Source organism: Emys orbicularis, chromosome 1 (genome assembly GCF_028017835.1).
Source record: "Emys orbicularis isolate rEmyOrb1 chromosome 1, rEmyOrb1.hap1, whole genome shotgun sequence".
Classification (NCBI taxonomy): domain Eukaryota; kingdom Metazoa; phylum Chordata; order Testudines; family Emydidae; genus Emys; species Emys orbicularis.
The window spans coordinates 18,490,102-18,516,758 of NC_088683.1; the positions used below are offsets into that span (position 1 = coordinate 18,490,102).

The 26,657-nt window shown below is 46.8% G+C and overlaps 1 protein-coding gene across 1 annotated transcript in view; it reads right to left on the minus strand.

Moving 5' to 3' along the window:
• FRMD4A (FERM domain containing 4A) overlaps positions 1-26,657 on the minus strand; it is a 290,131-nt gene that overhangs the window by 64,982 nt on the left and 198,492 nt on the right. The window contains exons 8-10 of the mRNA XM_065413790.1: positions 10,354-10,437; positions 1,989-2,054; positions 1,742-1,799 (exon numbers count right to left, since the gene is read on the minus strand). Coding sequence (XP_065269862.1) covers positions 1,742-1,799; positions 1,989-2,054; positions 10,354-10,437 — 208 coding nt within the window. The remainder of the gene's footprint in view (positions 1-1,741; positions 1,800-1,988; positions 2,055-10,353; positions 10,438-26,657) is intronic.

Sequence of the window (26,657 nt, forward strand, 5' to 3'; positions counted from 1 at the left end):
ATCCCCATGGAAGGATCTCCTTGGGTCCCCCTTGCAATGGTTCATCCTCTCCGCTGCCCCCCTTCCTGCAAATGTCTCAGTCTGAACACTGCTCTGTCTGGCCTTGGAGATTGGAGGGGGTGAAACCCAATAGCCCAGCTGACTTGGATTATGCGTGGGAACCCTGACATCAGTCGATAAAATGCAGCGCTAATGGGATCCGATGGCTACCAAGCGATAAGGTCTGACAGACTTGGACTCAAATGCTTTCCATCTGAGTGTGCCAGAAAACTATTTTATGGAGTAATGAGTGATATTTGATACAAGCTCTGTTTAGATTTAGTGAACTGCAACCCTCAGTGAAACGATTCCAATTTGCCAAGATGCTGGAGAAGGGCAGGGGGGGAAAATAGCAACATCAAAAAACGATGCGGCAAGGTGGAAAATGACTATACGAAGCAGCAACATCTATGTTGCTCATGAAGGGCGTGATCCAAAGCCCATTGGCTGTGAGCTGTCCCACTGAATTTCTCTGGGCTAGTAAGTGTTTGTTGAATTGGGTATGTCTGCGCTGCAGCTGGGAGGTACGATTCCCAGCACGGGGAGACAGACTCCCATTAGCTCAGCGCATGCGACACGCTAAAAATGGCAACGTGGATGTTGCGGCACAGGGTAGCCGTGAGCTTGGACTCAGAGGGTCAGGCGGGCTTGGGCTCGGGTGGCTAGCTGGAGCCGCCACCACTGCCGCAGCGTCTAATCTGTCTACCCTTGCTGGGAATCATGCCTCCTAGCTGCAGTGTAGCCATACCCTTAGGGTCCGATCCAAAGGCCACCCGGTGTAATACTTCCCTAGCCGACAACTGACACACACTCACCAATTGAGAGGAGTTCACTGGAACAACCCTCAGTAGTAAGCACCATGCACAGCAGCAAGTGTTTGAGGGTTTGGGCACCAAAACCCAAATAATTCCCTGCAACTTCCACCCACTGAAGTCAATGTTAGCTGGGCGCGCAGGAAGGCTGGGGGACCCTGCCCTATGACAAGGGATGGGCAAACCATTTCAGGTCAGCAAGATGTAGCCAACAGAATCCTACTATCTGACTTGTGGCTGCCTTTCTCTGAATTCAGGGCATTGAATTGAATTCAGGTGGGGTGGGCCAGGGAGATCATATTTAGGGTATTTATTGTCAAATTGTTTCTGTTGTATCTTAAGTGTGCAAGACACTTTGCAGATGTACAAGAAAGTAATGTTCTTGTACCTAAAACCATGCAGGTCAGTACAGATAATGATGGAAGCCATCAAAACTCCGTGGGTGATGAACAGGGGGAAATGCTCCAGGGAGAGCAAACCTAGCTTCCTTTTTTATGTTATTGCTATCACTTGTAAAAACCTCCACTGCTGGGCAGGCCTGGAAGTGGTAGAGGCGAGATCATGGTGGCGGATTGCTAAACAAACGGAGCGAGCCTGGAGGAGGGATTTAATGAGGGAGAATCCCAGCATGAAATCCAATCAGAAGACTGCAAGCTGGAGTCAATTGCTCCAGCCCTAGTGGAGGGGATGCTGGAATTTTATCTTGAAGAACAGGATTTTCCTCTACTGAATTGTATTTACCAAACAGTCACTGAATAGTTGAAACAAAGTTTATCTTAACAAAGGAAGTGAAACAGTACTTTCAGGAAAGTGCAGTGTAAACAGAGGCCAGAATTTTTGTCACCATCATCAGTTTAATTCAGTAAATGCCCTTTGTCGGTGGCACGTACCTTTACTGCATAATAATGGACTCCATATGTTGGGAGGGATTCTACAATGCTCATGTAACTGCAGAATGAAACAGAAGAAGAATAACATGGCTGAGGAGTGGGGTTCTCCTGAAAAAGCATCTGCTTAACAAAAAGAAGTTACTAGACAGGAGACGGGAGACACAGTTATGCGCAGAATTTACAGCCCAGTGTAGAATATATCCTAGCAAACAAAGGTCGCTCCCCAGCATTGTCCTTCCCAACTTACTTTACAATCGCTTGGCCTCTTGTCTGACCACTCAGTTTCTTGTAATGCTCGATGACTCTGTCCTCGCTGCGAAGGGAGACATAGAATCTTGTTATTTTTATCTTCGCTCAATAATCGAAGAAGATTTCAACAGGTGACCAGGCATTTCTGTTCCCTACGGCTACCAGCCTGGGAAACGAAGAGGGTGTGTAACAGAGACTACTCAGAATGGGACTGTACTCAGCCCCAGAGAAAAGGAAGCCAATGCAGAATACAAGATGGGATTGCAAAGAGAAAGGTTTCTGGATGGTGCTAGTTTTGTTAAGGGAAATGGGATCTACTCCCTCAGACTTTCTTCTCTGTGCCTCAGTCTCCTCCTCTTTGAGTTTTGTTTTGTTTACAATGCAAGTTTTGTCTCGAGACAAACTGCGGCCCTGTGTCCCCCCTTGCAGGCCTGAAGAAGCCTCTTGGCCAGCTGACACTTACAGCAGGCTGGGTCCCAAGCCTTCAGGAGCACTCCTCAGTCCTCACTGCTACCTCACAGAGGACAAAACCATGTATGGGAGTTGGCTTCACTACAGAGAGCAGGCTTGCGGCTTGTTATTACCCAGGGCCAATTTCTTAGCATCCACATGGCATACAGAGTAAGCCAGACTTGTAACTCCATCCTTAACTGCCCGCATTGTCCCCCACTAGGGAAGCGGATATGGATCGCAGAAGGTCATGGAACCAGAGTGATGTGAGCTATACTAGGAGTATGAGCGGTACTCTCAAGGGCACAAAAGGGCAAATTATAGACCACATTTGGATCTCAGTGACATGGGTCTCCTTTGATTTCAATGAAGTCACTCCTGATTTACACCCATGTAACAGAACAGCCCGATTAGCCTCTCAAACTAGTTTTATATTGGTCTAGCTTCAGTGGGCCAGCCTGATTCTCTCACCTGCATCACGGTAAATCAGGAGTAATGTCAAAGAAGTCACACCAGTTTCACCAGTGTAAACTGGTCTGGGAGGAGAATCAGGTCCTCAGGTGTAAATTAGAATCTCCCGGCTTTTGTGCCTTTTCACTGAGGATGAAGATTCTCTGCTGTGCTTCTGGTATGTCTACACTGCAGTTGGACACACACAGCTGGCCCCTGCCTGACTTCAGCTGGCAGGGCTGAAGATGCACCTCGCAGGGTCCTAGAGCCTGGGCTCCAGCCCGAGCCTGAATGTCTATACCAGGGGTCAGCATCCTTTCAGAAGTGGTGTGCCAAGTCTTCGTTTATTCACTCTAATTTAAGATTTCGCGTGCCAGTAATACATTTTAACGTTTTTAGAAGGTCTCTTTCTATAAGTCTATAATATATAACTAAACTATTGTTGTATGTAAAGTAAATAAGGTTTTTAAAATCTTTAAGAAGCTTCATTTAAAATGCAGAGCCCCCCCGTACTGGTGGCCAGGACCCGGGCAATGTGAGTGCCACTGAAAATTGGCACGCGTACCATAGGTTGCCTACCCCTGGTCTATACCACAGTGAAACAGCCCTGCAAGCCAGAGTCAGCTGGCACGGACCAGATGTGGGGTTTTAATTGCAATGTAGACATACCCTCAGAGGCACAGCCCAGAACTCACAGCCCAGAAGGAGGCTAACGTGTCTTTCAGCCAACTTTGTGCCCTCCCAGTCTTGGGCTGCTCTGGGGGCTACATAAGCCCCTGGCATAACTCAGCCAGCCCTGGGGGCCTGTCTAAGTTATGGCAGCCTCCCTACAGGCCACAGCACTGTCTGGAAATTCTGCAGAGCTGCATGCTGCGGCCCTGTCCCCAGCACACCCACTATCCGGAGCTTGCAATAAAGTCACCAGGATGCAGCCTTATGGCTGTGCACCCGTGAGTAGGGTTGCCACCTTTCTAATGGCTGGTAACCAGACCCCCAAGGCCCTGCCCCCAAGGCCCCACCTCTTCCCAGAGGCCCCACCCCCACCCCGCCTCTTCCCCCAAGGCCCATCTCCTGCTCTGCCTCTCCCCCCACGGCCCCACCCCTGCTCTGCCTTCCCCCCTCAAACCTCGCCCCCACTGCTCGCGCCTCTCCCTCACTCCCCCACTTAGGTTAATGACCCAGTGCCTCCCCTTTCCCTGCGGTAACGGGACTTTTGGTTCGGTTGCCATTTAGAGTTGCTAGGTCCCCTTTTTGACTGGACTTTCCGGTCGAAAACCTGGCACGTGGCAACCCTAAATAGCACCCGGACACAGAAGCCAAAAACCGGACTGTCTGGGTAAAACTTGGACGGGTGGCCACCCCACAGTGCCTGCCCTGAGGGAATCGTCCCCCGAGCAGGAACTGAATCTTTGGAGGCCCCTTTATGCTTCTCCTGTCCTTTTATATGGTGTAACTGGCCAGGTTGGGGTGGGTGATGATCTCACCCCAAGTGCTTAGAGACCCCAGCCCTGGAGGCTTTGTGGAAATCTTTGCAAAATATTTCACTTAGCAACAGTTCTGCTTACATAATAGTGTCTTCTCCTCTGTATTTCTTTCCCCTTGTGTTTATTATTGTGCCAGAACCATGCGCACGGAGACGGGATCTTTGTTGCAAAGGCGCTCACCTACCCCTGCTGTGTAGCGCTCAGCTGAAATCATAACCCCCCCACTGTGACATCACAATTAGCTGTCATGCAGAGGATAGATCACTGTGACATCTTAAACAGGTGGGGAATCAGAAGCTTGAACGAAGGAGGTGAAGATCCTGTTTTCATGCAATGCTCCCGTTGATGAAGCTACCATCCCTCGTTGGGGGCGGTCTTATTTTGTCACTGGGAAAGCTCTCTCCCGGCGATAAAGAGCGGCCACATAGCGCACCTTACAATGGTGTGGTGCGCCGTTGTAAGGCAGGCTGTGTAGACATAGCCTTAGGAGTGATGCCCCCACTAATCCTGCCAAAATAACAGGTAAAGAAAAAAAGCCTGTAAACGTCAGTCAGCCAATGGGCACGAGGGGGGTGGGTCTCAGAGCCTGGGCTCCAGCCCCATCCCAAACCTCTACACTGCTACTTTTAGCCCCACAGCCCCAGCCCCTGCTAGCCCAAGTCAGCAGAGCTGGGCCCTGAGACTTCGTGCTGTGGGTTTTTTTATTGCAGTGTTGACATACGCAATGTGCAAGGCAGTGAGGTCGCCTGGCATACTACTTACTGCAAAGGGTGCTGCTGTTCGGGCAGGGAAAGGCGTGTTTTCGCTCTCCTGACAAATGTCGCAGAGTAAATGTCACATACAGAAAGTGATAGCCTCAATAGATTCAATAGCCTTAGAGCCAAATTCTGGCCTTGCATTCGTGCAGGTGTCTCCCACTGAAATCATGTGTGTCATCTGAAGGCAGAGTCTGGCCCTTACCGTGTAACAGTCACAGACAAGATTAATGTCTGGAACAATCACTGAGTTACATGACTACACAAATGCTGGACGGTCTCCAGGCTACATCATTCCCGCTGATAAAGAAGAACAAAGAGGACTTAGAGTCCTTTGAAATGTCCTTGTAAGCCCAGTATTGCTTACAGGCCTGATTTGCCTCAGCTTCAGATAGATCAGGAGTAACTACCCAGAAATCAATGGAGTTACCCCAGTGTGTCGCGTGAGAGCAGAACCAGCCTGCTGTGTGCTGCTTGGCTTTGGTTTTTGTTCTTTGTCGTTCAAATCCATCCCTGATGTTAACTTCATTCACTTCACTCCCACGGCTGGACATCTCCTCCTATCTGGGTATTGCCCTGTGCAATGCCTCTGAGTTTTGTTTGCTTTTGTTACAAATTATTAAAATACATAAAATAACGGAATGTTTCTTACATCATTTCCCCTTGGGCGTGGAAGCTAATCAATGGCACATTTTCCTGAAAAGCAAAGCCCTGTCTTTAGAGAGCCTCCTCAAAAGGCAGTCTGGTCCCTGGCTGGGGCACTAGAGTAGGAACCAGAAGACCTGCATTCTATTCCTGGCTCTGACTCAGCCTGCTGGGTGAACTCTGCCAAGCTACGGCATCGCCCCGTGCCTCAGTTTCCCCATCTGTAAAATGAGCCCATTGTAAAACGCTTGGCGCTCTACAGATGAAATGTGGTATATAAGAGCATTATTCCTCCTTCCTTCCGTTCTCTCTCTTTTGCACCAGATAATAAAACCTGGATTACACAGACGCCATGAAAGCATACTGCCTTACAGACCTCTCTTTCATGTAACATATTTTTTGCGTCTTCTTTTTCATTGCCACTGCCACATGCAAGATATCATCAGACACAGAGGCTAATTTCTGTCCCCAGTTTTGCTACAAGGGGGTCACCTCAACACGTGCCAGTGAAAACAAACAAAGTAATTCACTCAACAGGACAAGCCTTAGCAGAGTTAACACAAATTCTCATCTATCCTTTCAGCTGCTCATCTTTTAGCTAACTGTTACTGACAGCTATGCAAGTGCTGGGGCATTGGCTGGGACCACCTGCTGGTATCACGGTTACAGCACTGACTCCAGATTGTCGCCACGTCAGTGACATATAAACTCATACATAGCACATGACAATGACAAAGGCCACTTAACAAAGTGACTAATGCTTTGGTATTGATGAAATAACATGAAACTGAAGTCTGCTTGTCAGCTAGTAAACATCCCCTGTGAATGCTACAGAAGAACCATTGATGTGAATGATATCCTGCAGGAAAGAACCCTTGTAAAGATCTTATAAGCATGAAGATCAAGAATTCCCTCGGCCCTCGCAGCTTATAGAAATAGAAAGTAGGCAACTTGTAAGCAAGCATAGAGCCAGAATTCCAAAAGAGCTCGGGGCCACATTTCCAAGTGCTAAGCTCCCAAAGTCAGGGCCAGACTTTCAAAAGTATTCAGCTCCCAACATGCTGAGCTGTTCTTAAGAGCTGATCACTTCTTTCTGGTGCCTTACTGAAAATCTGGCCCCTAGTTCTTCCATTGCCATCAGTGCTTTATAGATTTCAACTCTATATCCTGCTGAATACCTGCATTCTGGGCTGGATTCAGGTGGAGGAACTATAAACCCATGTTTAGGGCTCCAGCTTTTGTGGTTGCATGGTGAGACCAGAATCTCCACATTCATTTTAAAAAATCATCTCTCTAGCCCTCATGGATGCAAAGAAAAGCTTGCAAATGTGACCCATAACTGATGCCTGCCTGAGTCTGCAAAGAGCCTGAATCTCCAAGAGATGTGAATTGCCCCATTCATCTTTACCTGTGAAGTCTGCTACCACCCCAAAGAGGGGTGAGGCTCTGGTGTGGGGGCAGGGCAACAGCATGGGGACAGTGCCACGAAAGTCTGTGTAGGTTGTGCCTAAGATCCCAGACTGACTTAATTCAGCCCTGCCTACACTTAAATGTCCAGCACTTGTCACACTTGTGTCTCTATATCTATTCCAACTTAAATTCAATGAGAGCTCTAGGGGGTTTGCTAGCACTACAGCTGGGAGGTGTGACACCCAGTGCGGGCAAACAAACTGGCGCTAGCTCAGCTTGAGCTAGCATGCTAAAAATCGCAATATGGATGCTGGGGCACAGGTGATGGCTCGGGCTACCCACCCAAGCCCACCTGCCTCCCTGGGTCTGAGCTCGGGGGGTTAGCCCCAGCCTCAGCCAATGCCACAACATCTACACTGCTATTTTCAGTGCGCTAGCTCAAGCTGACTTAGTGCAAGTCCGTCTACCTGCGCTGGGAATCACACCTCCCAAATACAGTGCAAACGTACCCAAGGTGATCGGCACTTCTCAGGGTTTGGCCCATAAGAAGAATGTACATGCACACAATTACTAAAGCAGTGGCCGCTATGTAAAGGCGCCAAACTTTTAGTTTCTAGTCATACTGAGTTCACAAGTAGCTGCATTATTATATACGGGTGAAGCTAGAAGTGGTCATATAAAAATGGTGAATATACGCATACAACCAACATATCTCTTTTGAGTCTTACCAATGCGGTTACAACTTTATAATAATTTTAGTTCGTTTTTAGGACATTAAAAATAAGTCAACAAAAGCAATTGAAAGAGTATTTTAAACATTCCCTTGTAGTGCTGGTAATACACACAGCATAGCTCTGTGCTAATGCAGGAGAACGCGAGCGTGAAACTGATTGCAAATGGCAAAGGGAAGTGTGAAATCTGCTCTCACCGTAAAATCTCAGTGAGACACCAAAAGCTAGGGCACAGCAGAAATGTCGAAATGTAAATTGGAGTTAAAAATTCTTTCTGTTTAGATCATCTGCCGTTTGACCAATATTTCAGAGAAGTGACTGTATGCCTGATTCCCGTCAGAGGTTACAGTATGTGGGTGAACATTTGGAGGAAGAAAAACTGTCATTAAAAAATAATGAACTGTACATGGGATAAAGTTGTGTAAGAACGTGGTCAGTGAAGTGAAACCAGGATCACAAGGGATTCTAATGGCTAAAGTCACTTGGTTTATTACCCTATGGAAAAAAATGAACTTTTTAACCTGGAGCCTGTTCCTGCATCCCTTATTCCTATGACTTTACCTTACTTGTGCGAGGACTCCCATTAACTTACATACTATGAGGAATGATTTGTCTTTTGCTAATTGCTGTAAATCATAGTATTTTAAACAGATTCTCTGGCTTGAACAACGTGACTCAATCCAAGTTCCAGACCAAGGGCATGTGCCTAGGAGGAAATAGGTTACCAGGCCTTTGTTGTTAAAGTCTCTTGCACTGAGCCAGGAGTTTGGCCAGATCTAAGGGTGTGTGTGAGAGCTCAGCGGCTGGCTGCACACACACTGTGTACATGGGAAAAAGCAAAATACATGGCTGGACCAAAATCCAATGGACTGGGGAAAGCTGGGACTCAGGGCTCTGTGCTGGTGGACTGAGGGACAATGATGATCAGGCTTGGCGAGGACGGGCAATGGACTCTGAGTGGTGAATGAGCTGTCCAGTTTACTCTGGAAAAGGAAAGAGACCCTACCAAGAGGCGGAATGTGTGGGTGTATTGGAGGGTAGGTCAGGTCTCACCCTGGAGAGGAGACCAAACTCTTGGCCAAAGGAAACAGTAGGCTCCTCAGCTGTTCCCTCCCCCACACTTCGCACATGAGCCCAGCCAGCCCATGAAAGAAGCAGTGGGTGGTGGGCATCTTCGGCTACATTTTTCAGGTTTTCAAGAAGGTTCAGTGTGCTGGGTCAGAGACAGAAATACTGGTGATCTGCCTGTGCCCCAGCCTAGGATTCTGAATTACAGTCTGGGACTCTTCAAACCTCTTCCGATGAGCTCAGAAAATGTTTAGCAGCTTTGCAGATTAGCTCTTGTTCAGCTGTGCATCAGTTACAGCTAGTTCCGGTGATGTAGCCCCGCTAAGAGAAATGGATAGGATCTCCAGGGGGGATCACAAATCAGAAAACGAAATCCATATTCCCTGCCATCATCAAATTACCAGGCTGCAGAAACTAAAGGAGTAGCAGATAAGAGAACTATCCTCCCACCGCCAGGTTTGTGGAGCCCATTCTTTAAAGACAAACATGAAAGACTCACAAACAGAAAAGCAAATCAATCCCTCGCCCCATGCTCAAACGGCCTTTCCTCCAACTAATTCCTATCTGCAGTGCTGAAAAGGCTGGGAGAGGCAGACAAAGAAGCTATGGTGGTGGTGGGGCGAGCGGTAAATGGGGTGCTGTGTCTACTCTGACACACCAACAGATTTTGTTTTCAATGCAATAACATAGGAGGAGGAAAACGTAATGCAGCACTTAGCACCTACATAGTGCTTAATATGTTCTGAGCGCTGTCCAGGCGCTGGGTCTGAATGCAGCCTTCCACAAATGGACAGCCCCTGCCTATACAGGACGAGACTCAGACCCTTTGGCGTTGGGTATTCCATGCAGACAGGATTTGCAGAATCAGGCCCAACGATTCCTTCTTGCTTATGGGCTCAATCCTGCTCACCTTCTCCACACCAGCAGTCCCACAGGGCCCCGCTCTCCACTGCTTTACACCCTGGGTAGCCATTTACACCTGTGCAAAAAGAGTGTAAGGTGGGTATAAGATGCTACCGTACCAAACTGGAAGCACTCTACATCCACGTTGCACAGGTGCAAGTAGCTGCATAAGGTACACGTGGAGAATCAGGCCTACTGACTTCAGTGGGGCCGACTTGCATGAGTAAGGCAAGCAGCATTTGGGTCTCAAACCTCTCCTTCAGGCTGGGGAGTAGTATTGTACCTATCTGACAGATGGGGAAACTGAGGCACAGAGTGGTTAAAGTGACTTGCCCAAGATCACACTGTAAGTCAATGGCAGAGCCAGGACTAGAACTCAAGAGGTCCTGGATTTCAGATCTGTTCGCTGGTAGCTAGCCAGGGCTGCCTCACAGTGGATGAGACAATTACATGGATAGACAGGTTACCAGTAAGCAAGGGAAGGGTGCTCCTTCAGGGCTTGCGTTGGAAGGGCTGGAAGCTTCTTCAAGTCAGTCTTTACAATTTCATTGCTGAAAGAGAGAGAGTTGAAAAGGGGGATCAGACTACAAGAAAACCACCACAATATCTGATATACCCGACCCAGCTGGCTGGCTGCTATGGGTCTGCATCTGTTCCTCCTTAACGACATGCACTGGGCTCTCCTTTCTTCCCTTTCTTTCTTTTAAAGGCAGCATAGTAATGTTTTCCTCCAATACCACACTCGGAGCAGAGTTGTCCCAGCTGGCTACGTTTATTCATCTCATATAATTGCCTTAAAATATAAATACCCCACAATGGTACAGTTTCACTGAGCAGCCCTGTGGGTAAATGCATATGGAGAGAGGAGCAGGGGGGAGAAATGGCTGCACAAGGCACCCTTGTTCAAACAATTCCCGTCTGGTGCAAAATGTAGCATTTTGTTGTCATAGCAACACAGGTTGCTTGTTAGCACATCACCACGGTGATCCACTCTTTGCACTGGTTCCTCACTGAGCAGGGGCCAATTTGAGGCCTATGTCCTATTATTCAAAACCCTCACTAGGATTGGACCCAGCCACCTGAGAGATTGGCTCCCCCCTCCACGACCTCCTCTGGTTGCTATGTCCCACTGGGACAATGAAACTGCAGACCAATAGGGGAAGGTGGGTGAGCATGGGCGATGAAGTGATCGCAAGAACTGGAGCTCAACTGTGGAACTTACTTTTATAGAATCACAGCAATCCCTCCCCCCAAATAAATAAGAACGTTAAAAATATTCTATAAACCAATCAGGCTGCTTCCGCTTCTCCTACAGGTTGGGAAGGAAAAACAGAGCGAGAGCGTGAACACTTGTTATTTTTATTTTTATATGTAAAAGCCTCTCAGATACAATGGTAACAGGGGCAATATAAGACAGTCTGCGTGATGTGAAACGCCAGAGTTAATACGCTCACCGACTACCCTCTTAACAGCAATTTTTCCTTCCTGAATAAAATGCGAGTTTGCCATACCCTCTCCCCCCAAATATCATTTTCAGCATAATTATCTGAAGTTGCTCCTCCTCCTGTTGTGGGTTCTTGACACTCATGGAAACATCTGATACACAGACACTTGCACATAGCAATTTCTTCCTAGCCTGGGCTTTTCTTTGAAGTTAATTGGCATGCTGTTGAAAGGCGTCCAGCCGACAGCCTTGGAGACCGAAACTCTCTACACCCCTACAAAACAGGTACAGAGCAGGCAACAGCAGCACAGGCAATGTCATTCACTCCCCATGGCCCATTCAGTCTTCGGCCTCATTGTTGAGTTGTTATGTGGATGCTCCTCCATTGAGATATGGACTGAAACCACATTTCACTGAAGCTCATTTCAGATAGGCTAAATCATAGCCATTTTGTGGATGACTTTCAGTCCCTATGAAGATGGGCTAGGCGCACATCCATGACACGGGGGGGGGGGGGGGGGAAAGAACAATCACTAGGACACTAATTGATGGTGAGATAGCAAGAAACCTCCCCTTGAGTAATAACTAGGGATCTTATTCTCCTTCACACTGGTGTAAATCTGGAGTCTATTTAAGTCAATAGAGTCACACTGTGTAAATGAGATCAGAATTGGCTAGAAGAAAGATACAGAGAGACATCATCTTCCTTTCCAAATGCAAACAGATGGACATCATACCAAAAGGACTGAAGGTAAAAAATCCATTACAATCTACATACCACACATACTATGCTGAGAGATTGTGCCACACACTCTCAAAGAAACTGCAGAACCACCTGATTAACATCCTATACAGCAAACAGGGAAAGATTAAGAATGAGCTCTCAAAACTGGATACTCTCATACAAAACCAACCTTCCACACAAACTTCCTCATGGCTGGACTTTACAAAAACTAGACAAGCCATTTACAACACACACTTTGCTTCTCTACAAAGGAAAAAGGACACTAAACTATCTAAACGACTACATGCCACAACAGTGGTTCCCTTAACTCACCCAACAATATTGCTAATCTATCCAGCTATACCCTTAGCCCAGAAGAAGAATCTGTCCTATCTCGGGGCCTCTCCTTCTGCCCCTCTACCCCCCATGAACAAGATACCATTCTGTGGTGACCTAGAATCCTACTTTCGATGTCTCCGACTCAAGGAATATTTCCAACACACCTCTGAACAGCATAGTAACCCACAGAAACCTTCCTACCAACACTACAAAAAGAAGGATTCTGCGTGGACTCCTCCTGAAGGTCGAAACAACAGACTGGACTTCTACATAAAGTGCTTCCGCCGACGTGCATGGGCTGAAACTGTAGAAAAGCAGCATCACTTGCCCCATAACCTCAGCCATGCAGAACACAATGCCATCCACAGCCTCAGGAACAGCTCTGACATCATAATCAAACAGACTGACAAAGGAGGTGCTGTCGTCATCACGAATAAGTCGGAATATGAACGAGAGGCTGCTAGGCAGCTCTCTAACACCACATTCTACAGGCCATTACCCTCTGATCCCACTGAGGGTTACCAAAAGAAACTACACCATCTGCTCAAGAAACTCCCTGAAAAAGCACAGGAACAAATCTGCACAGACACACCCCTAGAACCCCGACCAGGGGTATTCTATCTGCTACCCAAGATCCATAAAACTGGAAATCCTGGATGCCCCATCATCTCAGGCATTGGCATCCTGACAGCAGATTGTCTGGCTATGTAGACCCTCTCCTCTATGCCCTACGCTACCAGCACTCCCAGCTATCTTCGAGACACCACTGACTTCCTGAGGAAACTACAATCCATCGGTGATCTTCCAGAAAACACCATCCTGGCCACTATGGATGTAGAAGCCCTCTACAGTCTACACCAACATTCCACACAAAGATGGACTACAAGCCGTCAGGAACAGTATCCCCAATAATGTCACGGCAAACCTGGTGGCTGAACTTTGTGACTTTGTCATCACCCACAACTATTTCACATTTGGGGACAATGTATACCTTCAAGTCAGCGGCACTGCTATGGGTACCTGCATGGCCCCACAGTATGCCAACATTTTATGGCTGACTTAGAACAATGCTTCCTCAGCTCTCGTCCCCTAACGGGCCCCACTCTACTTGCGCTACATTGATGACATCTTCATCATCTGGACCCATGGAAAAGAAGTCCTTGAGGAATTCCACCATGATTTCAACAATTTCCATCCCACCATCAACCTCAGCCTGGACCAGTCCACACAAGAGATCCACTTCCTGGACACCACAGTGCTAATAAGCGATGGTCACAAACACCACCCTATACCGGAAACCTACTGACCGCTATACTTACCTACATGCCTCCAGCTTTCATCCAGACCACATCACACGATCCATTGTCTACAGCCAAGCTCTAAGAGACAACCACATTTGCTCCAATCCCTCAGACAGAGACAAACACCTACAAGATCTCTATCAAGCGTTCTTAAAACTACAATACCCACCTGCTGAAGTGAAGAAACAGATTGACAGAGCCAGAAGAGTACCCAGAAGTCACCTACTACAGGACAGGCCCAACAAAGTAAGTAACAGAACGCCACTAGCCATCACCTTCAGCTCCCAACTAAAACCTCTCCAGCGCATCATCAAGGATCTACAACCTATCCTGAAGGACGGTCCCTCACTCTCACGGACCTTGGGAGACAGGCCAGTCCTCGCTTACAGACAGCCCCCCAACCTGAAGCAAATACTCACCAGCAATCACACACCACACAACAAAAACACTAACCCAGGAACCTATCCTTGCAACAAAGCCCATTGCCAACTCTGTCCACACATCTATTCAAGGGACACCATCATAGGACCTAATCACATCAGCCACACCATAAGGGGCTCGTTCACCTGCACATCTACCAATGTGATATATGCCATCATGTGCCAGCAATGCCCCTCTGCCATGTACATTGGCCAAACCGGACAGTCTCTATGCAAAAGAATAAATGGACACAAATCAGACATCAAGAATTATAACATTCAAAAACCAGTCAGAGAACACTTCAACCTCCCTGGACACCCAATTACAGACCTAAAAGTCGCAATTCTTCAACAAAAAAACTTCAAAAACAGACTCCAATGAGAAACTGCAGAACTGGAATTAATTTGCAAACTGGACACTATTAAATTAGGCTTGAATAAAGACTAGGACTGGTTGGGTCATTACACAAACTAAAAACTATTTCCCCATGTTAATTTCCCCCCTACTGTTACTCACACCTTCTTGTCAACTGTTTGAAATGGGCCATCCTGATTATCACTACAAAAGTTTTTTTTCTCCTGCTGATAATAGCCCATCTTAATTGATTTGTATCGTTACAGTTGGTATGGCAACCCCCATCTTTTCATGTTCTCTGTATATATATATCTTCCTACTGTATTTTCCACTCCATGCATCTGATGAAGTGGGTTTTAGCCCATGAAAGCTTATGCCCAAATAAATTTGTTAGTCTCTAAGGTGCCACAAGTACTCCTCGTTCTTTTTGCTGATACAGACTAACAGGGCTACCACTCTGAAATCTGTGATTAGTTAGTAAGGAAAAACTATGGTGATATTTAGAAGCCATTCAGAACAGGCAAGAAACTTCATTCTGGAGCCTGGTGACCATCACAGGTGAAGTGATTTGATAATGAACTATCTCCGGTGAAAGACGAGATTGTGATGCAACTGACACTGCTTTAGACCTGGTTAGCAAGCATTTTCCCACAGCATTTCTCCACTCACATACAACAGTGATAGACACTGCTTAAGAACCTAGATGGGTATGTCTAGACTAGAGTTTGTGGTCATGTTTTAACTCATGTTAATTGCCAGGCTGAGCCAGAGGGTGAACCACATATGTGTGTGTCCTGGAACAAACATTTGTGGAGTGTCTAGACTAGCATTTACAATCGAGTTAGTTAACTAGCAATCAATTAACTTGAGTTAAAACAGGACCACAAACTCTACTTGAGAAATCCCTATGGATAGCACAGAGTTTCTTGCAAAATGGGTTCTAGTTTCTCGTCTGGACAAAGATATGCTGGAAAGTACCCACAAGAAATTGCGAGGGCACAAAACCAGTGCAAACTAGTAAATGCGAGAATGCAAATGTACAGTGGCTAAAATATCAATATTTGCCTATATATATACTAAACTGTTTCCTCTTCTAAGTGTAAAGAAAAACTATAGTATCTCAGATACCAATGTCAGATGACTTTTGGCAAATGCTGACCTTTTACGGGCTACCATTGTCTTGTACCCCATCATTCAGTTGTCAATCCTTCTTAAGAGCAAATGTTCAAAAATCATTCTGGTTTTTTACTTCTGCAGGAAACACATATCTGCACAAGTTTGAGATGTTGCTCTATTCAGCATTATCCGCTGATCTGACCTCTATGCTCTGTGGCTGACAGAAGAGACAACCCAGATAACACCACCTTGCCACTTACATAATTCATTGTATTTGCTCAGACAGGTCAGTCTCCTCTACAGCAACTGCGCACTCAACCCTTGCCAACTTTGTTAACATTGTGAAAGACTTGAAAAAGTCAATTCTCCAAGAAGCAGCCAGCACCCACATTGTACCTCTGCTCAGGTAGGTTCCATACAAGAAATTTGTCTGAATCCTGCTGTGACATTGCACCCCATAATGCTTTATAGATATATGCTTATGAGTGTAAATATGACATACACCTCTACCCCGATATAATGCTGTCCCCGGTAGCCAAAAAATCTTACCACGTTATAGGTGAAACCGCGTTATATCAAACTTGCTTTGATCTGCTGGAGCACGCAGCCCCGCCCCCCGGAGCGCTGCTTTACCGCGTTATATCCAAATTCGTGTTACATTGGGTCGCGTTCTATCGGGGAAGAGGTGTAACTGGAATATGTTTTATGCTAGATATGCCATGTAACATATCTTTGCAAAGGTTATGTTCTACTGAATGTATGCATCCTATTCGTATGCATGTATCATTTTTATATCTGAAGTTATGAGTGTTGGCTCTATGCTTGTATTTAAAGTGTTTGCTGTAGGAAGCACCTAAGGCAGATTTGGTCATCATAGTGTCAAGGGGTTATTCAAGTAATTGGGAGTACTTGGCTAACAATGGACCTTGACAGACGCCAATCCTCATCTGAGCTTTCCTGGGAACGTTCGGGCTAACATGTGGGCAATAGCGTCTGCCTGTAGAGAACTGAGTCATGCATGGACATGTGACTTGCCCATGTGATTCCAAAACTCCATCTTGTAGCTGTGATTCTACACGGGGGAGAGAGGGGTTTCCACCCACGAGAGAGACTATATAAGCTCCTGGAAACCCCTCCATTTTGTCTTCAGCTGGCTCAAGAGATAGCCTCTCCACCCCAAAGAGATGCCTGAAAGAAACTGGAACAAAGGACAGTAACTACAGGGGTGTGAGTGATTGCTGGACCCAGACTAGGAGGAAGTCTAGTCTGTAAAAGAAGCTTATTGGAACATCTCTGAGGATGATTTACCCGCATTCAGTTTCTTACTGTATTAGGCTTAGACTTGCGTGTTTTATTTTATTTTGCTTGGTAATTTACTTTGTTCTGTCTGTTACTACTTGGAACCACTTAAATCCTACTTTTTATATTTAATAAAATCACTTTTTACTTATTAATTCACCCAGAGCAAGTATTAATACCTGGTGGATCAAACAACTGTTCATATCGCTCTATCAGTGTTATAGAGGGCGAACAATTTATGAGTTTACCCTGTATAAGCTTTATACAGAGTAAAACGGATTTATTTGGGGTTTGGCTCCCATTAGGAACTGGGTGTCTGGGTGTTGGAGACAGAAGCACTTCTTAAGCTGTTTTCAGTTAAGCCTGCTGCTTTTGGGGGACGTGGTTCAGTTCTGGGTCTGTGTTTGTAGCAGGGTAGCGTGTCTGGGACAACTGGGCAGGGCACTTAAGTCCCAAGCTGCCAGGGAAAACGGGCTTAGAGGTAGTCTCAGCACATCAGGTGGCAGTCCCAAGGGGGTTTCTGTGACTCAACCCGTCACATCTGCCATCAATAAAGAGAAGTCTGAGAAGTTTCCAAAACATATCTGGGAAACAAAGGGAAGTGATTTCCAAAATGGGCCTTTCCGAGACCCAAACCAGAAAGTTGTCAAACAGGTGACAAGTCTAATAGTGATGAACTGCCCTTGAGCTGTTGGAGAAATCCCAGAACTGGTAATGCCAGCCTGTGAAAGGATGAACTAATCCTGTGAACTCTGGTGCTTCCCTTGGTAAGGGATATAACTGCACCATGGCAAAAAGTCTTCTAAGGATCAGAGGAAAAGCAGAAGTCATTCATAGTCAGATTGGATGGGGTGGCCTTCACGGACAGTATCAACATAGCGTGGTTTAAATGTAAATGTTACCTTGGGTGGCAGAGTGTTCCTGTTCCACAGAATGGGTCTATCACCATCAGAGATAGTTCAAGCTCCCTCACACCACCCTGCCAAGTGTAGCTCAAAGGATCACCTCCTGGGCTGAGACAGTAGTTCAGATTCCATGGCCCATTCGATCCTCAGGGTTCTGCTGAGACTGCCGTACTACTGCTTTTTATTGTGAGGCCACTGGTCTCACGAGAAATAAACTGAGAATCCCAAACAGCCATCACGACTAATACCTGACTGAGGGTGGATTTGAACTTGTGATCTACAGGTGAAAGGCTGCCTAATATATAATTAGCAAGTCCCCCGAGCAATTTGGTCACCTAGTTATGATGATTAATTATAATTATACTATATTAAGGAAAAGATTGAATAACAATATGAACATAGATTATAAAAAGTCCATCTACAGGTCAGCTAAGCCATTTTAAAAGGGGGGGGGGGTGAGGGAAAGCGAATATGGTATGGCTGACTGGTCTAAGCACAGGCTTGGAGCCAGGAACTCCACAGCTCTAATCTTGGTTCTGATACTGACTGCCTCCTTAGGCAAGTCAATTAACCCCTCAGCCTCAACCTCCCCATTGGTACAGTACATTAAAAATAACAGTATCTACCTACCTCAGGGTGGCTTTGCAAAAATTAAACGTTTACAAGTTGCTCTAGGGTGACCAGACGAGAGACGTGAAATATCGGGACGCGGGGGGGAGGGGGTGTGTGCTGGCAGAGCAACAAAAACAAAAAAACCAAGAGCCGGCGGCGGAGGAAAAAACAAAAACAAAAGCAAAAAAACCCAAAAAACCAAGAGCCGCCGGAGCATAGGAAAAATTGGTGGGGGCTGAGCCCCCACCGGCAGCTCGCCTTCGCTTCCCCTGAGCGGGCTGCCGCGTCCTGCTTCTCCCCCCTCCCTCCAGCACTTGCGCCGCCATACAGCTGATTAGTGCAAGCCTGGGAGGGAGGGGGGAGGAGGAGGAATGTGGCGTGCTTGGGGAAAAGGCGGGGCCAGGGCGGGGATTTGGGGAAGGATCCAATGGGGCAGTGAGGGGGCGGGCCCGGGGGTGGGGCAAGGGTGGGAATTCAATGGGGGAGGGACGGGGCGGAGTTGGGGCGGGGGGGTGCGAGCCCCTCCGCCTTTGCGCCGGAGGGCAAAATATCGGGACAATTCAAGTAAATATCGGGACAGTCCCGATAAAATCGGGATGTCTGGTCACCCTAAGTTGCTCAGCAAATGAAACGTTAAATACTGCTAGTCCTGCAATTAATTTTAAGCTAGGTTACTTGTGCCATCTGCTCTCAGCAAATTCAGAAACTTTCTGCTACATGTAATATCAACCATCAATTACAAAAGAAACTGCAGGCTAAATCTCCCTATTCTTATCAGTCTAATAATTATCTCCATTGAATAAAAGGGGAGGAATGTGCTCTGATACCGGGGCAGAAAAGGTGCCATTACAGGAGCAAGGTTTTATGATCACTATTGTTATGGTGCAATATGAACAGCTGCATGTTGGCTCCTGTAACTCTTAAACCCGAATTGCATAAATGCTGTTTTATGACACAGGATGAAAATTAAGCATATAATTGTTTTTGAGATTACAATATGCACAAACGTATATTATTTTAAAATGTCATTTAGTAGCAAATTAGCCCTCTACCTTGCTTCCCTGGATGTTGTCACTATTCAATGTTTTGCGAGGGGATACTCTTGTACTTTTCTCCCCATGCATCATGATTCCTGACTCAAAAGAGCTAACAAAGATGGACTGTTTTTGGAGCTATTTAAAAAGACTGGGTTTTTTACTTTTTTTTTTTTTACCAAGCTGGGGGACAAGTACTCTATGTGAGGGGTGGCTAGCTTTCTTGGCATTGTTGTTTAAGATCTAAAATCCTAACCCTCCATTAAACCAAAGGCAACATGAGTTTCCCATTGAATTCAATAGGCACTGGCTCAGGCCCTGAATCAGGTAGGATTAAATTGGGGGAAAAGTTCAAACACTACCAATATGCTCAGCTCTGCCAGGGAAAGTGATCCACAGCAGTGCAGTATGTTTCAGATGAAGTATTCAATACTTTCATAGATACCACAGGCCATAGAACTTCCCCAGAATAATTCTGAGAGCAGATCTTTTAGAAAAACATCCACATTTGATTTTTAAATGTCCAATGATGGAAAAATCCATGACGACCCTTGGTAAATTGTTCCAGTGGTTAATTACCCTGACAGTTAAAAGTGTACCCCTTAAATCCAGCCTGAATTTCTCTAGTTTGAACTTCCAGCCATTGGATCGTGTTACACCTTTCTCTGCTAGATTGAAGAGCCCATTATCAAATATTTGTTCCCCATGTTGGTATTTATAGACTGTGACCAAGTCATCCCTTAATCTTCTCTTTGTTAAATTAAATAGAGTTTCTTGAGTCTATCCCTATAAGACACGTTTTCTAATCCTTTAATCACTCCCGCGGCTCTTCTCTGAATCTTCTCCCGTTTATCAACATCCTTCTTGAATTGTGGCCACCAGAACTGGATACGCTATTCCAGCAGACTTTGCATCAGTGCCAAATATAGAGGTAAAATAACCTCTCTACTCCTAGTTGAGATTCCCCCATTTATACGTTCCAGGATTGCATTAGCCCTTTAGCCCCAATGTCAGTCTTGGAGTTTATCCACCACGATCCTCATACCTTTTTCAGAGTCACTTTTCCCCAGGATAGAGTCTCCCATCCCATAAATATGGCCCATGTTCTTTGTTCCCAGATGAATACATTTACATTTAGCCGTATTAAAATGCATATTGTTTGCTTGCACCCAGTTTACCAACCGAGCCAGATCGCTCTTGTATCACTGACCTATCTTCATTATTTACCACTCCCCCAAGTTTTGTGTCATCTGCAAATATTACCAGTGATGATTTCATGTTTTCTTCCAGGTCATTAAAATAGCGTAGGGCCGAGAACTGGAAACACACCTGCCTGATGATGATTCCTCGTTTACAGTTATATTTTGAGACCTATCTCATCTCTTAGCCACATTTTAATCCATTTAATATGTGTCAAGTTAATTTCATAACATTCTAGTTTTTTAATCAAAATGTCATGCATACCAAGTCAAACACCCTTCAGAAGTCTATTACATCAACACTTTTACCTTTATCAACCAAATTTGTAATCTCATGGGAAAAAAAAGATATCAGATTAGCTTGACAAGATCTATTTTTCATAAACTCATGTTGATTGGCATTAATTATATTACCCTCCTTTCATTTTTTATTGAGTCCCATACCATCTGCACCAGTATTTTGCCTGGAATCAATGTCAGGCTAACAGGCCTATAATTACCCAGGCCTATAATTACCCAGGTCACACCATTTACCCTTTTAAAATATTGGCACAGCATTAGCTTTCTTCTGGTCTTCTGGAACTACCCCAGCATTTCCCAGTGTCCTACCCAGAGGCGCCAGGAGGGAGGCAGTCTGTGAGATTTAGGACTGGGTTTATCAAAGAGTCTAAGCACAGGCGCCGAGTTTCTAATCTGCCGGGGGGTGCTCCCTCTTGCTCTGCCCAGGCCCTGCCCCCACTCCATCCCTTCCCCAAAGCCCCACCCCGCTCCTTCCCACCCCCGCTCTGCCCCTTCCCTGCCCAGTTCCACCGCCTCCCCCGAGCACACTGCGCCCTCGTTCCTTCCCCTCTCCCCCAGCGCCTCCTGATGCCACAAAACAGCTGATCCAGGGCAGGCAGTAGGTACTGGGAGGGAGGGGAAGGCACTGATCAGTGGGGCCTGCTGGTGGGCGGGAGGTGCTGGAAGGGGAGGTTCTGATATGGGGGCTGCCGGTGGGTGCTCAGCATTTTTTTCCCCATGGGTGCTCCAGCCTTGGAATAGGTGCCTATAGGCAGGTCTTCACTACCCGCAAGATTGGCGGGTAGTGATCGATCTATCGGGGATCGATTTATCGCGTCTAGTGTAGACGCAATAAAATCGATCCCCGATTACACTCCCCATCGACTCCGGAACTCCAGCTCATGAGAGGCGAAAGCAGAGTCAATGGGGGAGTGGCAGCGGTCGACTCACCGCTGTCTTCACGGCCAGGTAAGTCGACCTAAGATACGCCAACTTTAGCTACGTTATTCGCGTAGCTGAAGTTGGCGTATCTTAGGTCGACCCCCCCACAGTGTAGACCAGGGCTATGAGTCTCAGAGAATTCAAGGCCTGAAGTCAATAGACATTTTGCCACTAACTTCAAAAAGTACAGAATCAAGAGCTAAGTGTCCCTCTCCTATTGAAAGTCAATAGGATTTGGGCACCTCATTCCCACAGGCTCCTTTAGAAATCCGAGCCTAAATGTATAATTTTTCAGTCCAAACAACCATATCTTTTGGTTACCCCTCCAAAACAAAGGTGAATAATCAATTTCCCTTAACATACAAAGGGCTTTAACTTCTTTTTTAAAACCCAGCTCAGTAGTACATCCTCTGCAATTCTGCCTCTAAAGCCATGTGAACTTGTTGGAAAATTCTTGAAACCCAGTCGGCAGTAGCAGGAAAAACTCCATCTAAAGGGATATTCAGGAAAATGACACAATAATGCTGCTATTGACTCCACAGCTCTTGATAATTACTGTCGAACTCTGCTTGGAATCTAAAGAATTGGAGCAGACTGATGATAGCAAACACTGGGCCTTATAAGGCTTATTTTTTTCTCTCTCCCGCAACATGGGTTTCCATCCCAGGGTTGCTGATGCACTGTGTTTTGGCTATGGCTACACTAGAGAGCTTATAGCACGGCACACAAGCGTCTTTATGTGTTTCTAATGTGGGAAAATAGGCACCATCTGTGACCATTTACATTTACATATTTAATTTTCCATTGGGTGATAATCTTTTCTACATTTATAGTTGGGGAAAAGTTCAGCAGGAGAGTCGGGGAAGTCAGAATCTGAGGGAGCGCGCTGAGGGGTGGCGCTGCAGCGTGGCTGCTGTCTTTTGTATAAACACGGTGCTAGCAGACAGACCTCCGCTGAATGGCAGCTTCTGGTGTATGATATTTTGCTACTGAATAGCCATAGAGCAGGCCCCTGCCCCCAAGCCACACAGAAGTGTAGGTTGGCAGAGGGGCGGAGCTTCCTGTCCCCTGAAATTTTTAACAGTTAGGTCACAAAGACTGTCTGTCAGCAAACTCACTATAGTACCAACATTTCCTTCAGTGAAGCCACTCTTACCCACTGCAGACATTGGCTGTCTGGCCAGCCCGTCAAAGGGCAAACGAGAGTGCATCTCTGCCCCAGGAACCAATTTCCACCCAAGGTTTCAATCAGTTCCAGGCTTACGTAGCCATCTGCTTTGCTTTGAATGATGATGGTCGCACATCACCTGTAACTCATTCAGAATGCATCTCAGCCACACACAGCTGCCTTCACTCGAATCAAAGGCTGTGTCTACACTACCACTTATGTCGGTATAACTCATGTCACTCCGGGCACAGGTGCTGACTTTCCTTTTTCCAGGTGGGTGCTCCACTCCCGCTCTGCCCCGAGGCCCCACTTTGCTTGCTGTGGGGGGAATCAGCGAGGCCTGTCAAAGTATGGCTCGAGCCTGCACTCAGGCGGAGCAGCAAATAGGCATGTAGCCCAGGCTCTGGTTCAGAGCTGGGTGGTAAACAAAGTCACTCAGCTCCAACCTGCACTCAGGTGGGGCTGCAAGCAGTTAATGAGCCCAGGCTCTGGTTCAGAGCTGGGCGGGAAACAAAGACACTCAGCCTGGGCCTGCAACCAAAGTCAGTTAACTCAGGCTTTCATTCAGCTAGCCTGAGGGAGTGGGAGACTGTCACCCACCGCTTGGGTGGCAGGGGGGATGCAGGCCTTCCCACTCCACTGCGTCCCGGCTCAGGGCCCTAAGGGTGGCGCAGGGGTCTGCCACTGCATCAGTGGGGATCCAAGCCGCAACATGCTGACTCACTCTCTGCCAGCGTTGCAGCCAAACAGGGGTCTACTGCCCCTGGGCCACTTCCACACTCCCCCTCCAAGGGTACCTGCTGATCCGGTGAGGTAAGATGATCAGTGGGGGCCTCAGTTGCCAGCAGTAGCTCTGCCGGGGTTGGGCCAGCCGGTGGTCTGGGACAGTCGTCTGTCTCCTGCGCGGCCGGGTCGTCCAGAGGTCCAGGTTGTCCAGGTCAGTCATCTGCCACCCCTGGGGTCAGGTCAGTCCAGGGTCCAGGCGGTCTGGACCAATCGTCTGCACTCTGCAGGCCTGCTGCCACCTCCCAGCACGAGAGCTCAGAGGAAACGTCTGTCCCCTCCAGTGGCTAGGCCACGACTGAGCTTCTGGGTCCCGCCTTTATACTTCCGGCCCCGCCGTTGGTGTCCAGGGGGCGGAGCTAGGGGTAGGGCTCCGCCCATGAGGGTTGGAGCCACCCTCTTCCTCTGTGTCTAGGGAGGGCCCATCCACCTCACTACAATCCCCCAGCCCTGGACAACTCATCTTCCCCAAGACCTGCAGCAGGAGCAGCCATCCTGGGAGAGGTGACAACTGATCAGGTAAGAATGGCAGAAAGTTGCCACCTGGATTTTGTCAGGTCACCTCTGATTTCCATGAGGGTTTGCACATTCCCAAATCACTTTCAGAATGCACAAAACCTTATCGCCATGTGATGTCACCTCTCAGGATGATGAGGTTTTGATGTCATCATGCCTACATCGCACTGTGCTGATGCCAAGCTGTGATGTAAAGATCAAAGCATCATAGGGCTAGATATCACACCCCGGTAGTCCCCACAGGCAGGAATTCTGCAACAAGTGCTTTCGTGGGAATTCTCCCTTCCTTAAAGTTAAGCACCCGCTTAAGTGCTTTGCTGGATTGGGGCCAAAGAGACACCATTAGTCTCCTTAGCGGTAAATCTGACACTGCTTTCAGGCAATAAGTTTGCTGAAATTTTCCATTTTCCTTCTAAACATGCATCTCTTAGATAGCTTTGTTTCTGCAGAAAGCAGAGTTCAATAGTGCAGCCTTCATGAAATTTATGCTGTCATTTACAAGATATAATCTTTAAATCTCAGTAACAAAGACGCTCTGTAACTGCAAAGCTTCTCCATATCAGACAATAGCAAATTCTATTAGTAACAACATTTCAACAATGATTAACCTCAAACGCAGATAGGTAACAACAGGAGCCACCTTCAGCCCTGGCATACATAGGTACAACTCCTATTGTCTACAAACCAAAGTTACTCCTGCTTGCATCTGGATGCATTTATCCCTAAGACTTCAAGTTCATACATTGCTGTGTTGGTGAAACCCGTAAGCACAAATCTCAGTGGGTGAAATCCTGGCTCTAGGGAAGTCAAAGGCAAAACTCTCATTGACTTCAGTAGCGTCAGGATTTCACCCAATAAGTAAACCCTCTCTAGTGAATGTGAAGTGCTCATGAAAGGTGCGGGATGGATGTCCCTGGAGAAAGGGCATAAAGCAGTGCAAGCTTCTCCTACCCTGCTCCTACAACATGCCTCAAACCCAGCCTACAGGCATGCAGGTCAGTCTTCAAAGCCCATTCATATCTTGGCCTCTGTATCATGAGACTGCCAACAGGGTGCCAGTTATAATGGTGGGGTTTGGAAAGCAGATACTACACTGAGACCATCAAACTCACAGAGACCACCATGCAATGAAGACTTTCATTCACTTATCAAAATTAGCTGGCTATGCAGGGAGCATACTTCGCAGCAGTGTGGCCTACTGGATTGTGCACTAGAAGTGGACTCAGGAGACCTGGGTTCTACTCCTAGCTGTGGGCTACTGGGTGACCTTGGGCAAATCATTGCCACACTCTATGCCTCAGTTTCCCCATCTGAAAAATGGGGATCCTGAGACCCTTTTTAAAGTGCTTTGAGATCTACAGATGAAAAGCCCCTTATAAATTCTAGGTACACCTCTACCTCGATATAACGCTGTCCTCGGGAGCCAAAAAATCTTACCGCGTTATAGGTGAAACTGCGTTATATCTGAATTCGTGTTATATCGGGTCACGTTATATCGAGGTAGAGGTGTACTACCTTCACCCTGACATGGAGGGCCATTTAGCCCCATCTCTGGTAGGGTTTTGTGTGATGTTGAAACCTGACCAACTCATTTGACACAGAGCAATGAACAGCCTTCAGCTGGTGAAAACTTTCCACTGCTACTTCCAGCTCTGCAGTGGATTGGAATCGGACACCTAAAAGTGAAAGGTTCTACATCCAATCCCCTGAACCACCTCACCCAATCTGCTCTGTCCTTAACCTTATTCAAGTCCAGCTTGTGCATGTTTTTTATGTACAGGATACTCTGCTGTTCATAACCCTGTGTGTGCTGGAGGACGTGGTTATCATGGGGTTTGATTGAACTGGGAAAGCGTCCCTCACTTGACAATGTGTTTTAAATCAGCCTGCATGATAAAATAGCTGAATGTCTCTCCTAGCTACCTAACTAAATGGCACTGCTGATAACCACGCCGCTCTGAAATGGTTGGAATTGAGAAATAAAGCAAGATCAGGCTTGTGTCTCCTTGTCACAGACATGTCAGGATTTCACAAGCCGACTGGGACTCTGAAAAATGATAGGGCAGAACCAGAGTTTCTTTTTGTTGAATGTCATCTCACATTCCTGGTTGTTGCAGGGCGAGGTTACAATGTTTGCAATGCACGTTCCATCTTTCCAGTTTTAAAAAAAATTAAGTTTATGTTAGTGCTGCTTAAAAGTCCTAGCCTGCCACAGTTGGAGAATGAAGTCTTGTTTTATCTGGTCCTCTGTTTAGTCACAATCTTCTGTTCATCCCCAGTAGCCCTGTGAGCATTCTACCAATACACCTCTGCCTTGACTGGAGGGACCTTCTCTC